General features: G+C 39.4%; 1 protein-coding gene across 11 annotated transcripts in view; it reads right to left on the bottom strand.

The window, feature by feature from the left end:
• Nucleotides 1-15,177, bottom strand: part of iqsec1a (IQ motif and Sec7 domain ArfGEF 1a) — a 104,332-nt gene that overhangs the window by 42,181 nt on the left and 46,974 nt on the right. For 3 of the 11 annotated variants that reach the window (XM_078950434.1, XM_023956707.2, XM_078950431.1), the window contains exon 1: nucleotides 5,566-6,343. The exons of 4 other annotated variants lie outside the window; for them this stretch is intronic. In XM_078950434.1, the coding sequence (XP_078806560.1) occupies nucleotides 5,566-5,642 (77 nt within the window). In that variant the 5' untranslated portion in view covers nucleotides 5,643-6,343. Of the gene's footprint in view, nucleotides 1-2,203; nucleotides 2,570-5,565; nucleotides 6,344-14,310; nucleotides 14,606-15,177 lie in introns of those variants that run through there. 4 more of the 11 variants (XM_078950432.1, XM_023956704.2, XM_078950435.1 and 1 more) reach the window with 2 other exon arrangements.

A 15,177-nucleotide genomic window follows, 5' to 3' on the forward strand; every position in this document is an offset into this window, starting at 1 on the left:
GCTCTTGTCGTCACAGTCTTTGAGAGAGACCAAACCAGCCAGATCAAATGTACCCTGGAGTCTCTGGTGTCTCAGCTACAAAGTTCATGATGAAGCCTTTCTTCAATATACTGTTGATTTAACAAAATTATTTTTGCAGTGCCTAATCTCTTGATTTTCGGGCAGAAACTGATATGGAAAAGAAAAAAAATGAACAGAAGTTAAAAAGTGCAACTCTGCAATGACTAAAAGTAATATTTCAAGTGCTTATCCATTCAAGCCCCGTTTTTTTCATACCCCTGGCAAATTTGGACTTGAAAGTTATTTTTTCCAACCCATACATCGTTTTTTCTTGATTACAAGTGACGTTTTCCAGGAGGTAATAAAATAATGTATCAAGAGATATGATAAATACATTTTTCAAGGTATTTTCTTTTTTATATATGAACAAAATTATGACATTTCCAATGTTTGTCAAGGGCATGAACATTTCGGGCAGCACTGTACATCTGTAAAACACGCCCTTTGTACAAACTTTATGAAGACTCAGACAAAAAAAGGAAATTATAAAATAAGAAATTATTTGAATCAGCATTTTAGTTAAATTTTTGACTTAAGAGAAAAAATATAGAGAAGTTTTTTAGATGCCATCAGTTATGACGTAACGCTAAACTTGATAGAATAATTACAAATAAATAATTCACTATAGAAACTAAAAGGCTGTAGATTTGTGTTTGAAATGAACATTAGTTTCAGAAAAAAAATCAAATGTTTCTTTAGACATCTGTGTCAATGCTTTGTTTTAAGACAGATAGCTAATGAAAATGCATTAGAATGAACTAAAGTCAGAAGTGATGCATTTTTACGAGGTGATGTAACAAGAAAATGGTGCACAACACCTGCTTTTATAAGACAATAAACATAGTATAATAAACACTTTAACATAGGCTTATATCAACTTGAACAAGTACATCTTATGTCAGTGGAAAATTACATTCACTCAGTTGTCTTGAATTCAAAGCAGAGCAGCAAGCATCATAAAAATATATACATTTGCTGGAACCAGACTTTACATTTGGAGCCACACACTGCTGTAGTTACACAAATGTCAAACTCAGGGCCTCAGGTGCTAGTATCTCTCATGTTTACCAACTAACCTGCTAGTGTAGTTTCTTAGTGGCACAAGACACCTGATCCAGGTAATAAGCAGCAGATAAGGCAAGCTTTTAAACAAAATAAAAAATATGAAAGGTGCTGGCGAGGACGCACTGGTTTGAATTCTGGCTTTTTTTTTAAGCATGGCGTTTGTATGTTTTCTCCATGGATGCATGGGTTTCTCTGACTTCCTACCAGATTGCAAAAACATTTTTAACTGGTCAAATTAGTATTTTAAATTCTCCCAATCGTTCGAATGTGAGAATATGTGGTTGTCAGGCTCTGTGTTGCCCTGTAATGGACCAGCAAATTGTCGACAGTGTGCACCATCCTCGCCACCCAGGAGCTGGGTATAGTCCAGCAACCATGTGACCTTAAAATAGGACAGGATAGAAAATGGATGGATGACTTCACATATCTGCTGAGTTAAGTTAAACTTTTCTGAGGAACTGCAATTTTTGATAATTACAGTTTCTGTAATTGTAAGTTTGGATAATTATACTAAATTGAGAATGAAGACTCAAAAATCCCAACTTTTTATTAATTCAGTTGAGTTAATATTTGAACAAAGGATTTCTGCTGAATCTAAGTTATAAGCACATATGCCAAAACAAATCATAAAGGAGATAAAATGAGCAAGCGAACCACTCCCATGATACCAGAGTTGTGAGCTAACTATAGATTTAATAAGAACTAAAAAAAGGCCCTTCTTACATAATGGTTACTCTGTCCAAGCTTCTGCATTGAATTAAAATATATTTATTTATATTCTGTTTTTGTGGCAAACCAAAGATAAAGAAGTCTAATTAAATTGAAATCTCTATAATCTTTGAGACAGCCATTTTCACAAAGACTTTAACCAAGTTCAGAGCTTCTTTCCTCTCCTTTCCTGCGGTGAGTATTTCCATGCCGCAAGAAAGGAAACCATCATCTTCGAGCTTACAGACAGGACCGTTATTTGATCAGCCAGCCACATGTCAGAAATATCTACAAAAAACTGTTATGGTCAGTCGGAACAACAACCGCCGCCTTTGACCGCAGGCCTGTGCCATCCATGCAAAACTCCTACCTTATAGTTCGACTGGAAATGCAGTACTTCCACATCACATTCCACGCAGCACTGACATCACCAGAGGCATCGGGCATGCCCGAAAAAACACACACACATGGGGCTACGGGTAAGACTTGAAAACCTCCAAAAGGAGCAACTCCCTTTTAAAAGTTCCAGGAGAAGAACAGTCTGTGCTCACTCGCCCCACAACCACAAATTACACCCCAGATACTCCATTTCTGATCCACGGAGAGACTTTTTCCATTGCTGCAAAAGCTGCTGTGTGTGAATTCTCTCTGCCCTAGTTTATGTTGGACTCAGAGCTTCTGCTCATGCAAGCTGTCTGTTGACCAAGTAAGGCAAAGAAACTGAATGTAAAGCAGCAAGAAAAAAAAAAAAATTTCCTGTCCTTAACTAAACCTCTCCACCCACAACGAACCACACACCAGCCCTTTTTCTCTCTTTTGCAGACACTCCTATTGTTCTGTTTTGATTGCCCCATGAAGTCGTCCACTCATCTGGCGCGTCCATGATGCACCCTGCTCTGTGGAGATGTGCATGTTTTTGATGCGAGCTTGTTTTAGGTCTGAAAAGAATCGAAAAAAGGTGGTAAACAAAATAAAAAAAATCTTAAGTATACAGTTGTATTGTGTGTGTGTGTGTGCTTACAAGACCTCTGTCCAACAATTACACTGCTCTCATTCAGAAGGGAAGGTTAAATCCAGTTCAGCAGCTGGGAGAGGTTGTTTTGAGTTCCTAAACGGACCTTGCTTTAACAGATCTGTCTCAAGACACACTCTTTCACTGAAGCCAAAGCAATGTGATGAGTAACGCCCAGTGACCAGCATTTTCCATTAACTCTGTGTTATGAGGGACTTTGAGTCGTTCACCTTGTATGGAGAGAATTATACACGTCTCACAAGGAATTTCAGAGATTAGTGGGCCATATATTAAGAAAAGGCGGTGGGAAAAGTAAAAATTAGAAACTAAATAAATGATAAACACACAAAAAAATGTATTAGAAAATTAGCATTTTCCGCACTACAGGGTGCACTGTCAAGGAATGGTATAGTTTTGAACTTGTCATATTTACGGCACCATGAACTAGAAGGGACATTAAAGGAGATAAAAGAATCGAGAAAAAGTAATCAGTCTGTCTTTTTTTAACCGCAATCCCAGTAACTTTAGATCTGGAAAATGGCATAAACTGGTATAGCACCTTAGACAGCCCAATACTGACAGAATTGCATTCACCCATGCACACACACATTCACAAACTGATGGCTCCACTGCAGATCACTGGCACCTACAACCATCAGGAGAAATGACGCAACATTACACTTCCGCCACTGTGTTTGACAGTGGAAAAGATTTTATCCTACAAAGCTCTGACTTGGCCCCCCTTGAAGACCCATGAAGCCAAAAGGGCTTGATTAAAATTCACAGCCCATGTATATGTTATTATATCAGTATTCCTCCCATCAAACTGCTCACAATTCTGTATATCAAACCTGCCATATTTCCACAGATGCTCATATGTTCAAACTTTGACCTCATGTTGTGATCAGCCAAATACACAGAATGGTAATAAAATGGGTGTTTACAAAAAAAGTGATTCATCAACCTTTAGCACATTCAAAAGCACAAGGACTTACAAATATCAAAAGAGAATGCTACTTGTTAGTCATAGAATGACTCAAATATTTGTTTTTATCCCAAAGACAGAAGAGCAATATAAATCCACTTTTTTTTAGAATGATTCAAAACACAAAGACTGATCAGATGTACATTGTAAACTTAGGCTAGATTGCAGTTTTTTTGATTCAAAGAACATGTCTCCGGGAAATTAACCAAAACAGCGTTTACTTGTGTAGTCTTTTTATACCAGTGTTGTAAAGCTTTTAATAAAAAATATTCAGTAAATACTGGATGTAACAAGTTTGATATAGGGCAAAAAAATGGATTTTCTGATCATCCAATGATATAAAATTCTCCAAATTGATATGCAGCTTTTCCCTGGTTCAAATTTGACCTCTGGTGAAATGTCTGCACATTAGATTATTGCTGTAATTCAAATTTATTTTTGGAACTGCAGGGCTGCTCATTTGTTTTAGTCATTTAGTGGGATTGTGTTGCAACTGGTATCAAAACAATAAATGCATTAGACCAGCAAAATACGTGCCTTTAAAGTCCCACTCAATCATCTTTTTATATATTGTGAAGGTGAAGGTGAAGGTGTTTAGCACAAATCAAAAAAGACAAAAAAAAAAAAAAATGCTAGCAATATTGGAGCTATCCAGCCATACAGTTCTGAGCCAGACGTCAGCTCAGACGAGGAAAACAAATGAGTGCATGGATGTAGTCTCCAAGTGGATGCATCAGAATGGAGCAGAGCAGGGAGCTTGTGACCTGCCAGATGTAGTTACTCAACAACTACCAGCTTTTTGAAACTGCCTTTTGTGTCTGCTTACTGATTCACCACGTTTTGAATTAAAAAAATACTCAGAAACAAAGTTTTACTCTTAATTTCCTTTATATATGAGACAATGCTACACCATGAGTAAATGCTACAAGGACAAGTTAACCCAAAAACCCAATGAATATAAATTTTGAGGTTAAAAAATTTACAACTAAAATAATGTGATGATTGTTATCTAATACTGTTTCCACCTAATTTTCAGAAAGCTAGTATGAACCTTTATGGACAGACAAGACAGGATTGAAAGTGGATTTATTTTCGACACAGTGCTGATGTTGCTCTGACAGATGATGGATTCCTAAAGACTACTGCTGAAAAAGCTAACGGTGATCCATTATTAATGCATTCTGGACATACTGCAGCCCTTTTCTTAGAATACTAACACTTGTGACAATTGTCACAATATGGCACTGGTTGTTTTGGCATCACCTGAAGCAGAAGCAAAGTTACTGACTCACAATATCATATTTGTTGTTTGTAAAGCTCTTCGGCTGTAAAGTCTCTACATTTTGTTTATGGAGATAAAAGAATTTCAGAAAAAGAGGAATGTGAAATATTTCCACAAAACAGAGAAATCATCCAAACTTCCTGACCCAAGTATTCCTTTGTTTCACGCCCTTGACATTACAGTGGGTCTTTGCAAAAACACTGGAGGTTTGCAGTCGAAGGATCTGAGTCTGCTCAACTTCTCTGCTGTAGCAACACAGCAGTCCAACAAAATACCATCTATAATCAGTATTGACTCTTAGAGAATGAGTTCCCCTTGCAGCAGCTTCATCATGCTGATTCAGTCTGTTTGAAAAGACATTGATATGTCAGTGAGATCTGTGACACATGCAGAACAAGATGCAAACAAAACTCAAAAAGCAAAATAAAAATAAGATTGGCTTTTTTGACGTACCTTTTGTAAAAGTTGTTGTGAGGATGTAAACACAGCACATGCCAGTAGTCCAGGCAAAATGATTTAAACTTCCACATCTTCAATCAGACAATCAACAGGGAAGATTGGCAGTTAAAAAGGCATTGTGGAACCGGAAAGAACATCTTGTTGAGCCTGGGAGTCCCAAATGGTTCTGTTTTTCTTTAGAACTGCACCGCTGAATCTCTGTCTGAGTGGCTTTACAACCGCTGCAATCCTGGATGTGTCTCAGCTGTCAGCAATCCGGAAAGCTAAGCTAAAGATGAGCCTCTAGATCAACTTGCAGCAGTCTTATTAGGATCCACTTCCAAAAATAAACGAAATGTTCGCTTCTTCAGTGCTGTTTTAACTCTGATCCAGGTCAGTCAGTCTGCGTCCTCTGTGCCGTCCCTTCAAACTGTGCACCAGCTCCAAGTCCTGTGAGAAAACCATGGCTGAAGCTTAGCATTTTTCCATCCAGCGCTTTTCCGAGGAGTGTGCAGGAACACATGCACGAGTAGGAATAAAAATCAAACCAGTCTGAACTGAGCGAAAAGGGGTTTTCTTGTCTTCTGTCTACTCTGCTGCAAGAACGAACTTCAGACATGGGGTGGGGGGTCCCCTCTCACTTGTTCTCTTTCCAGCTTAATGCCATGTTCACCTTGAAATAGTCAACCTTTGCTCTCCTTTTTCTGTCTCCTGCTCCTCTGTTTCTTGCTCTCTCTCGTGTCCTCTTCCGTATTACAGCTGCTGCCATCCACACACTACCTAAGACAAATGTGCTGATTCCGGTTGCCGTGCAACACTACCGCACTAGTGAAGCTTCAAATGGAAGCCTAGAAGCTCGTGATTGGTGGGCTGTATGGCGGGGAGGGTCTGCGGCAGCAGTGCATGACCACACGTTTATGCAAAAGCTTTGTTAACGTGAAAAAAATGAAACCCAACCGCTTTCATGTTTTGACATTTACTCATGAATGAAGGTCTGGTTTTTGAGACTCACAAAGGTCATAGCGAAAGAGCAGAAAAATCTTGAATTGTGCCCAAGAAATGGGCATAAATGCAAAGAAAATGATCTAATAAAAAAGGGAATATTTGTGCTTAAAAGGTGCATTTTTGCAGAACTTGCAAAGTTTTGTGTTGCAGCTAATTGTTCTGTTGCAGTGTCACTCACTCACACCCAGCCATCAGGGGAAACTGGCCTCTCATCAATATTCACTCTCAGTACACAAACACACAACATGTTGACACAAACACACAGACCCTCACGCGTGAGCCCACAATCAACAAATGTAATAACGTCTGCGTATTTACACATTCTCACAGTAAGTGAAGCCTTCGATCTGTTGGGTTGACAAGTCAATTTCCACGAGATTTTTTTTTTTTTTTGCCAGCATGCGCTTCGTTTGTTTTTTTTCCCAGCCATGATATAGAAAGGCTGCAGCAGCCTAAAGGCTTCAGAGGAGTCCGTGTGACCAGCAGGGACGCAGAGTTGATCGAAGTGCCTTTCATCAGGCTTTTGTCTGAACTCGGACACCCTCGTTTACACACATCTCACAGAAAAGGAGCAAACAAGTGGATACGCAGCCATGCGCATCTTAATTTTGTGCTAGAGTAAAATAAATGCTGATGTCCTTTAAATAAATTCCTTGAACATGGGTTAGAATTCCTCCATTCCAAGTTATAAAGAGTTAAATAAACTTTCCAAGGAAGTAAAGACACATTTAGGGAACACCATCAGAAAATAAAGCTGAGGACAAAACTAGTTAAAAGATAAATGGTTGCATTTAAATATACAAACATGCAAAATACCAACTGCTCATCTTTAGAAGTCATTCATGTGAGTTATGCCAAATGGTGAAGCCATTTTATTTTTTCTATTTAATTCGTGGGTTACTTGTAGCGTCTACATCACTGTTTCAGGCTTTTTCAAATGTTGTTTTTTTGTCTGCTCCTGATTCACTACGAGTTGAATTAAGAAATACTCAAATGCAATTTAAAGTTTAGTTTTCTTTGTACATGTCCTCCCTTGTGAGAAAATGTCAAAACAACATGTTAAAACTCCGAAAACATAATTTTTATCAGAGTGAGTCTTTAACTAGATCTGAATAATGTGACTGAAAAGCAGCCTATTCAATGCTGACTATTGAAATACAGTCTTGTGAAATAAATTGACTACCAATGCCTGTAGTATGTTTTTAAAGCTATATTCAAGCAAATAGTCAGACAAAGACCGAAAAAAAGTTTTGGGAGCAAAATGTAATGTTTAAAGGCAACAGCAAAAGTGATGTTAGAGGAAATCTGCAAAAATTACCACAATCAAGTCAGGTGGATCGTTCCTGAATAGTGAATTCATGGGACAGAAGGGATTGAACCTTAAGATGTGGAAAAACCTGAAGTTCTTAAAAAAAAGCTACAAACAACAAGAGCAAATGAAGGTTAGACACAATTCTTTGTCTTTTTTGTGTGTTTTTGCTTTTGAAATTGATAAATGTCAGTGAATGGCAGGAAAAGGGTTGACTACCCCGTTTTTACTCTGTCGAGAAGAAAAACGCTCTGTTGCAGGCTTTCTGTCCGTTTCCCTGCACGCTTATCAGACACCTACAAAAAAGATCAGTTGTGTGAAAATGGAAAAGGCTGAAAATGGAAACTTGTTAGTTATTATTGTGTAAACAAGCAATGCCCCAAAAGTAAAAGCTTTCTGAGGAGGCTTATAGTTTCGATTTGTAACCATGAAAAGCGGTAAAACTCAACAAAAATGTCCATAAATGTGAGATAACAAAGCAACACAGAAGAATGGGGATGTCTCACTGCAAAAACGGAATCTTGAGTAAGTAAAAGATCATTTAATAAGAAAATTTCTTATTTTCTATCTTGCAAAAAAAAATTTTTTAATCAAGAAAGACTTTAAAAAGCAAAATAATCTAAAGAGATTTGTTTTACTGATGAGATTTAAAGAAAAAAAAAACAAAAATATCTTGGTGAGACCATTTTTCTCACCACATTGGCAGATTATTTTGCCTACTGAGAGAACATTTTTGAAATTAAATGAATTTTTGTCTTATTTCTAATGCAGTGCTCAAATCAAATACCTTTTTACACTGATGTAATTCAAAGTGTTTTACAAAGTAACCTTCACAAATAAAAAAAAATGTAAAAACACACAATGCCCCCACCCCAACACATGCAAAACATAGCAAAGCATTAAATGATTTTATGCTTGATGATCAAAACTCTGCCAGGATTCATCCCTCAATTGTAATCCACCATACATCGACTTCCCATTGCGATAGATAAAGAATGAATTAAAAAAAAAAAAAGTCGAGGCAAGACATTGTCAAAGCTGCTCCACAGAGAAACCCCATAAATACACCAAAAACTGTCATCCAATAATCAACATAAACATTTATTTAGATTCAAAGTACATCAGATATTTTTACATTTGAAAAATAAAAATGACACTATAATAAAAAAAAAAATCTGCTTTTCTAATCTTTCAAGGTCCAGTATTTATATTTAGGCTTCAACGTGGACAACACTTATGTGATTTTACTAAATGAAGTGAATAGTTGTACTAAATGTATGTGAAAATGTACTAACATGCTAATACTGAGAACTGATGTGTAGATGCATTTTAGATGGAGATTTTATGACTGTATCCCCTGGGCAAGACAGGCTCAAGTCAATAAACATCAATATAAAGCAGCCAGCAGCAGATGAGGAGGCAGTTGGAAGAGGAAGCAGAGAATCCCATTCAAGACCCAAAAATGAAGCATTATTTCAAGCAACCAGAGCCTGTAGATGCAGATATTCCATTGATGCTTAAAGAGGGCACAAGATGAGGTCATGAGTTAGCTCAGATTAATGCATGTGTGAAGGACAAAAATATGTTAGAATAGTTCACCCTCTGGTGGTGGTGGGGAGAAGCTTCCATGTTCTAAAATATGGAGTATGAGACAACATCTCTGATTTTTCACATCAGTGCCACAAAAGGTGGATTCGTCAAACTCCATCAGACAATCAATAAAACAGATATTAGACCTCATGTGACCAGAATAATGAGATCTTGATAATCTGCAACCCATTTTAAGTTTTAAAGACACGTTTTAAAACCACCACAGCAATAAGGGATCAGACATTTTATTTCTCTCCCTAAGAAATAAAAATTCCTGTCCTTAACAGATGGGGGCATAATTGGTGTCTTGGAGGTGAGCTACAGGGCAGAAAATGTAATTTTGCATAAAGTTTGAAGCAAACTTTCCCCAGACAGACTTTAGATTTTTTTAAATAGAGGCGTCTACATTCCAGCAAGAAAACTAGAAGAACACTAGAAAGCATAAGAAAACAAAATTTGTAAAATACTAGATGTGATTCAATGATTCTTTTTTTCTAAATACATGCAGAACCACTTCATAACCTATAACAACAGGCTGAATCTGTTAAAGACATGCAGCCCAAATCCTTTGTGAATCTAAGAAGACTGTTAGCTTTTTGTTAATAACTGCCTAAATGCAGGCGAAATGTGTGCAGGCTCATAACTGAGCCAGCATTTCCACGTCGCAGTGATTCACCATAAAAACCCTTGATGGGATTAACATGCTCCGAGTAAACACAGCACATGTGAGAGCTGCAAGAGTCACCATGGAAGGGAAACACGAATACGTGGGGAATAGGAGACCTGAGTCACTCAGAAAGGCGCGCAACAAAAGACAGATGGGATTTTACCACGGAACGCCGTCAAACAATAAAATCAAAATCTAGGCTAGACCTTTGTTGTTGATAAGGATTATTGGATACAGTGTTGTCATCTTTGCGAGAAGGACAAAATGTTTTGGAAATGTAGCATCCTAACACTTTCTGAACTGTCGCATCTGCTGCTGCTGTTAGCGTAAAGAGTTTTAAACCTTGGATGCATCAGTACTGAGAGCCACGTTTCCCCAACGGGCCATGCTCACTTGGCAGACAAGTTTATTGGCCTACCAGGTCACAGAGGTGCAGGTGGGGACCTTTGTGAAAAAATAAAAGCAGGAAAGTCCCACTCCAGTCATCATTCAATAAATTGTAAAAGTCTGTATTTATGCCTGTCCCATTTTCAGGCAAAATCAAAACACCTGTGTCGTTTTCTAGGATATAGTTTCTGCAGAGCGACTTTTGGCCCAGAGTAAGCATGTCCTCATTTCCAATTATCCCTTTGTTTACACCCTCTCCTGCTAGCTTACAGACCCTCACACCCCCCAACCTACACTTACCGGAGCAACAAAAATGGCGAGCAATATTGGAGCTATCCAGCTGTAGAGTTTTGAGTGCCAGCTTGGAGGAGGACAACGAAGACATAAATGTATTCATTTGTTTACAAGTGCATGCATCTGAATGGAGCGAAGCAGGAAGCTTGTAGCCCGCCTACTTTAGCACTTCATTATTGCTACAGGCTTTTTCCAATGTAACTTTTTTTTATCTGTTTCACAAAGATTTGAATAAAGAAATACTCAGAAAAGCAATTTCAAGCTTATTTTTCTTGATACATGTCCTCCATCATGAGAACAATGCTGTTAAAAATCCGAATTTCATTGGAGTGGGTCTTTAAGTTTGTGTGAGTTTTGTAAAAGCCAAGTGGTGTCTTTAACCAAAAACTCACCATTTGCACACACAACCAAAAATAGCTGTGAAGCTCTTCTTTACTTTACTCTAAAACCTATAATATCAGGTATAAGTCATGATCCAGGTACAGTTAGAGTTCGTTTTGTTTGATTCCATTCTATAGAATTTTCTGGACAGACAAGCTTTTGCATGTAAAATATGAATGACTGGTTAGTGTCAGAAACTGGATAAAACAGGGAATCATTTTCTACCAATATTATAAATATATCCTGATTGTACCCCTTAATTTTTTGGATCAATTCATTATACTTAAACCATTGTTGGGATAAAAAATATGCACATGCCAGTTTTATTCAAAATAATCCAGTCTTTACTCTAACTCATTTCCAATTACAACAAGCATTTCTGAAGGTTTTTCATCGATACATCAACATACAAAGTTTGCTACATAAAAGTCTCTCCTATGGAAGTCAGTAGCAGGCTTGTAAACCTCAAAGCAAAACTTGTATGATGATAAAAAAAAATTAGCTTCAACTTCCAATATCAAACAATACAATTTTTAAACTACTGTAATTTTTTTGGCTGGCATGAAAGTGCCCCCCCCCCCCCATTGTTGTATTTGCAAATATTAACTAATACAGATTATCTGAAAATTAGCACGAATGCACACACAGTTATTATTTTAGGGTTGTTAGGGCAGAGTAAAAAAAGAAAAAAATGTCCTCAACAACATCCAGTTTAAATTCATGATAGATTTATTATTTTATATGGCATTTACATTCATTTTTTGGGCTAAAAAATATCTTTACTGTTAGTTGTTAACTGCACTCAATAAGTTCCATCTTTATTTATTGTAAAAAATAAGTATGTGGAAAAACTTTGATTAAGCATGACCTGACAAGAAATATCTCCAGAACCACCCTTCTAATAAAAAGAGATTCAGATAATGTACAAGAATTTCCTTTAATAAAAGTAAGTAGCAACAAAAATACCACAAATATTGTAAACTCAAAGAGCAATGAGCTGGACAGGCATGGCTACACATCCTCAGAGACTGCATCTAGTTTAACAAGTGACTCACGTCCTGTTCTGTAGCTTTATGCCCCCATCCGACAGCCCATGTGCTTGCACTACCTTCAATGCAGTCATTGCCTTATGCAACAACCCTGTGCATCCTTTAGTCTCCGTCTGCAGCAAAGACGTATTCAGAGCAACGCTGTCAGCAGTCTTTGCGGACTCCCTTAGTCTGCAGACCCAGCATGCGCTGCTGCTAAAGCCTCCAGCCCACAGTGGAGGAATGCGCTGTCAGTGCCCTCCAGCTCTGGAGACGCTCGTTCTTTTTCATCAGGGCTGGCGTGACTCGAACAGGCGCGTGGCCTTAAGAATGTCTTAACAGTAATAGGCAATAGGTCTTCCTGCTGGAATGGGTTCATGGTGCTAACGTCCTCTGAGGATGCATGACTTTTTCCTGATGAGGATAAGCCCATCACTTGTAACTTAAATACAAGCACAAACAAAGATACACTCTAGCATGCTGGTAAGAGTGTAGGCCAACAAAAAATATATAATTTTATTAGTTTTTGCCAAAAGAGATATTTGATTTGTTCTTTTTTACTAATTCTCTTATTTTAATCATATACATCTGTGACAGAATTGCTGCTTTCAATTGCTGATGTCTAGTTAACCGTGCTGGGCAAAATCCAGCTTGCGTAATGCTTTTGCTGGAGCATCCCAAAGATATCCTGTGCACCCCTTTAGGTCAGAGCAGTGAAGTGTAGTACCTTTAAAAGGCAGAGAAAAGCCCTCGGCAACACCTGCGACACTCGATCTCTCAGGCCTTTAGTGTTGTAAGAGATGCGTTAGATCCTGGAGAGGCAGGGACCTGCCAGCTATGATGGAGTGGCATTTACAGCAGAACAAGCTCACCCAACTCCAGCTCTATAGAGAGGAAAACAACCAACACTAGTGCCCAGCCACTTCTCCTTCCTGATTCTTTTCACTCCTCGACAGGCAAAGTTCCCAAAAGACATCAGTTTGTATCATCATCTCCTTTTTTAAAGGCTGTATTTTTGGTCAGGTCACATGATTTTGTTTGGTGGAGGATTTTCTTGGATTTAAGCTGTGAGAGAAGAAAAAAAAAGCGAAGAAGGAGGCCAGATTTAAACCACAGAGAGGATGAACCGCTTAAAGATTTTCGGTGTTTTGAACTCATTTGATTCACCAAAAAAACGTGAGAAGGAGAGGATGCACATATGATGGTCGTTGACAAAAACGGAAAACAAGGTAGTGATTTAAGCCAAGGGAAGGGCAGCAGATTGCTCGCCGAAGACTCAGCAGGGAGCCATGAAGGTCTCATAATCATTAAGATGACTGATGCTCACGTACAGCGGTCCATCATGACGTGACAAGGCAATTTGGTGGATTGTTACGCTTCAGCTGATACGACCATGTGTGTAAGATGTTTTCATTTACGACTGTACACGCTGTGACGCAGACAACCTTAGCTATAGCCAAAATATAAAAACATGGCAAAATTATTTCACTGTGTAGTAATCAAAAGCAAATTGTGAGCAATCAAAATCTGAGGAAACATAAAAATGACAAAAATCAGCACAAACACTGTCATCCTTTGATTACAGCAACACAATTTAGCAAGCTTTCCACACAAGGACGGATCTCTACCCCAAAAGAACAGCTGTGGAGCCAGCTGCAGTGTACACATGCATATAGACGCGCAGCAGAGCGCAGCAGTACAGCAGAAGCTGTGAGGAACTTGGCACAGACTGTCACAGCACCATCCACAAATGAGTCATGCTTCCCAGTGACCCGAGGCTCTAAAAGCAGCCTTCACATGACCACGCTGGGATCACAAATACTAAAACACCACTCAGGTGGGAGCACGTTCATTCATCACAGGGAAATCTAAGGTGTCATTCACACGCCTGCGGTTTTGCTCGGTGCCGCCCCTCCCCTGGGGACTGATGTTGTTTACGCAGAACACATGAAGGGAACATGAGAGGACACAGGAAGGTCCGGCTCTCAGAAATGACTCAACGCGGACAGTAGAGAGGCAGACGCTCCCCACTTCTCCACGGACTGCACTCTCTGTGAATGGGAGCCGCCAACAGCATTTACACCGTTCATGTCACTCACATGTCGTAGAGCCGGTAACCCATGGCGGAGCCCGGTCTGCTCGAATGTGGCCCGGGCTCTCGGGTCCGCCTGGGGTCGGTGCTGCTCACCACGGCGCGCCACACGCTTGGCTTGTCCATCCTGTGTTTGGATCAAGAAGGACTGGAAGATGGGATGGCGTGCGCACACAGGCTGGCTCACGGGCACTCTCCCTCCCAGTCACAAACATGGGCTGCTACAATGCGTGATGTAACAGGAGCATCCAAGAGGCTGGCAGCTGGTGGGAAGCAGGGGGGGCAGAGGACTGCTTATAGAGGAAATAAGAGGTGGGGTGGAGCGAAGTTACATTAGCTGTCTGATAAGGAACCTCTGGTAGGACCTTCGCATCAAGAGTAGTAGAGTAACTGCCATAAATAAATGAATTCAAGAGGTCGCAGCACACGGGGCAGCGGCAGTGTCATGTAATGAGATTTTACAGCCTCTCACAGGCACAGATGCATCTGCAGACACCTCTCTCCACCCTCTTATCTGCTCTCGATAGTACAGTCCTCAGCAGGGCCGTTCCATTGGCTCCTTGGTCTCCATAGAAACAGGAGGATGTGTCAGGGGTAGGGCTCATTATCATACCTTCTCATCCCCTCCCTCTGGTTTTTGTGTTTTCCATCATTCTCTCCTCTCGCTCTTCTTCTCACACTTAACTCCCTGCCCTCTCTCCACAGCACTACGCTGAAATCAGTGCAGGTGAGGGAGGGGGGGGGGGTGTTTACTCTCTTCAGAAAAGGTAAAAATTCAGATGCATATTATGATAAAAACTGCAAGTACATCATACAACTTATACTGATGTTGATCAGAGAGGAGGAAAAGGGCAGGGACAAATTAAAATCAAAA

The sequence above is a fragment of the Oryzias latipes genome, chromosome 7 (assembly GCF_053564925.1).
Source record: "Oryzias latipes strain Hd-rR chromosome 7, Olatipes_Hd-rR_3.1".
NCBI lineage: Eukaryota > Metazoa > Chordata > Actinopteri > Beloniformes > Adrianichthyidae > Oryzias > Oryzias latipes.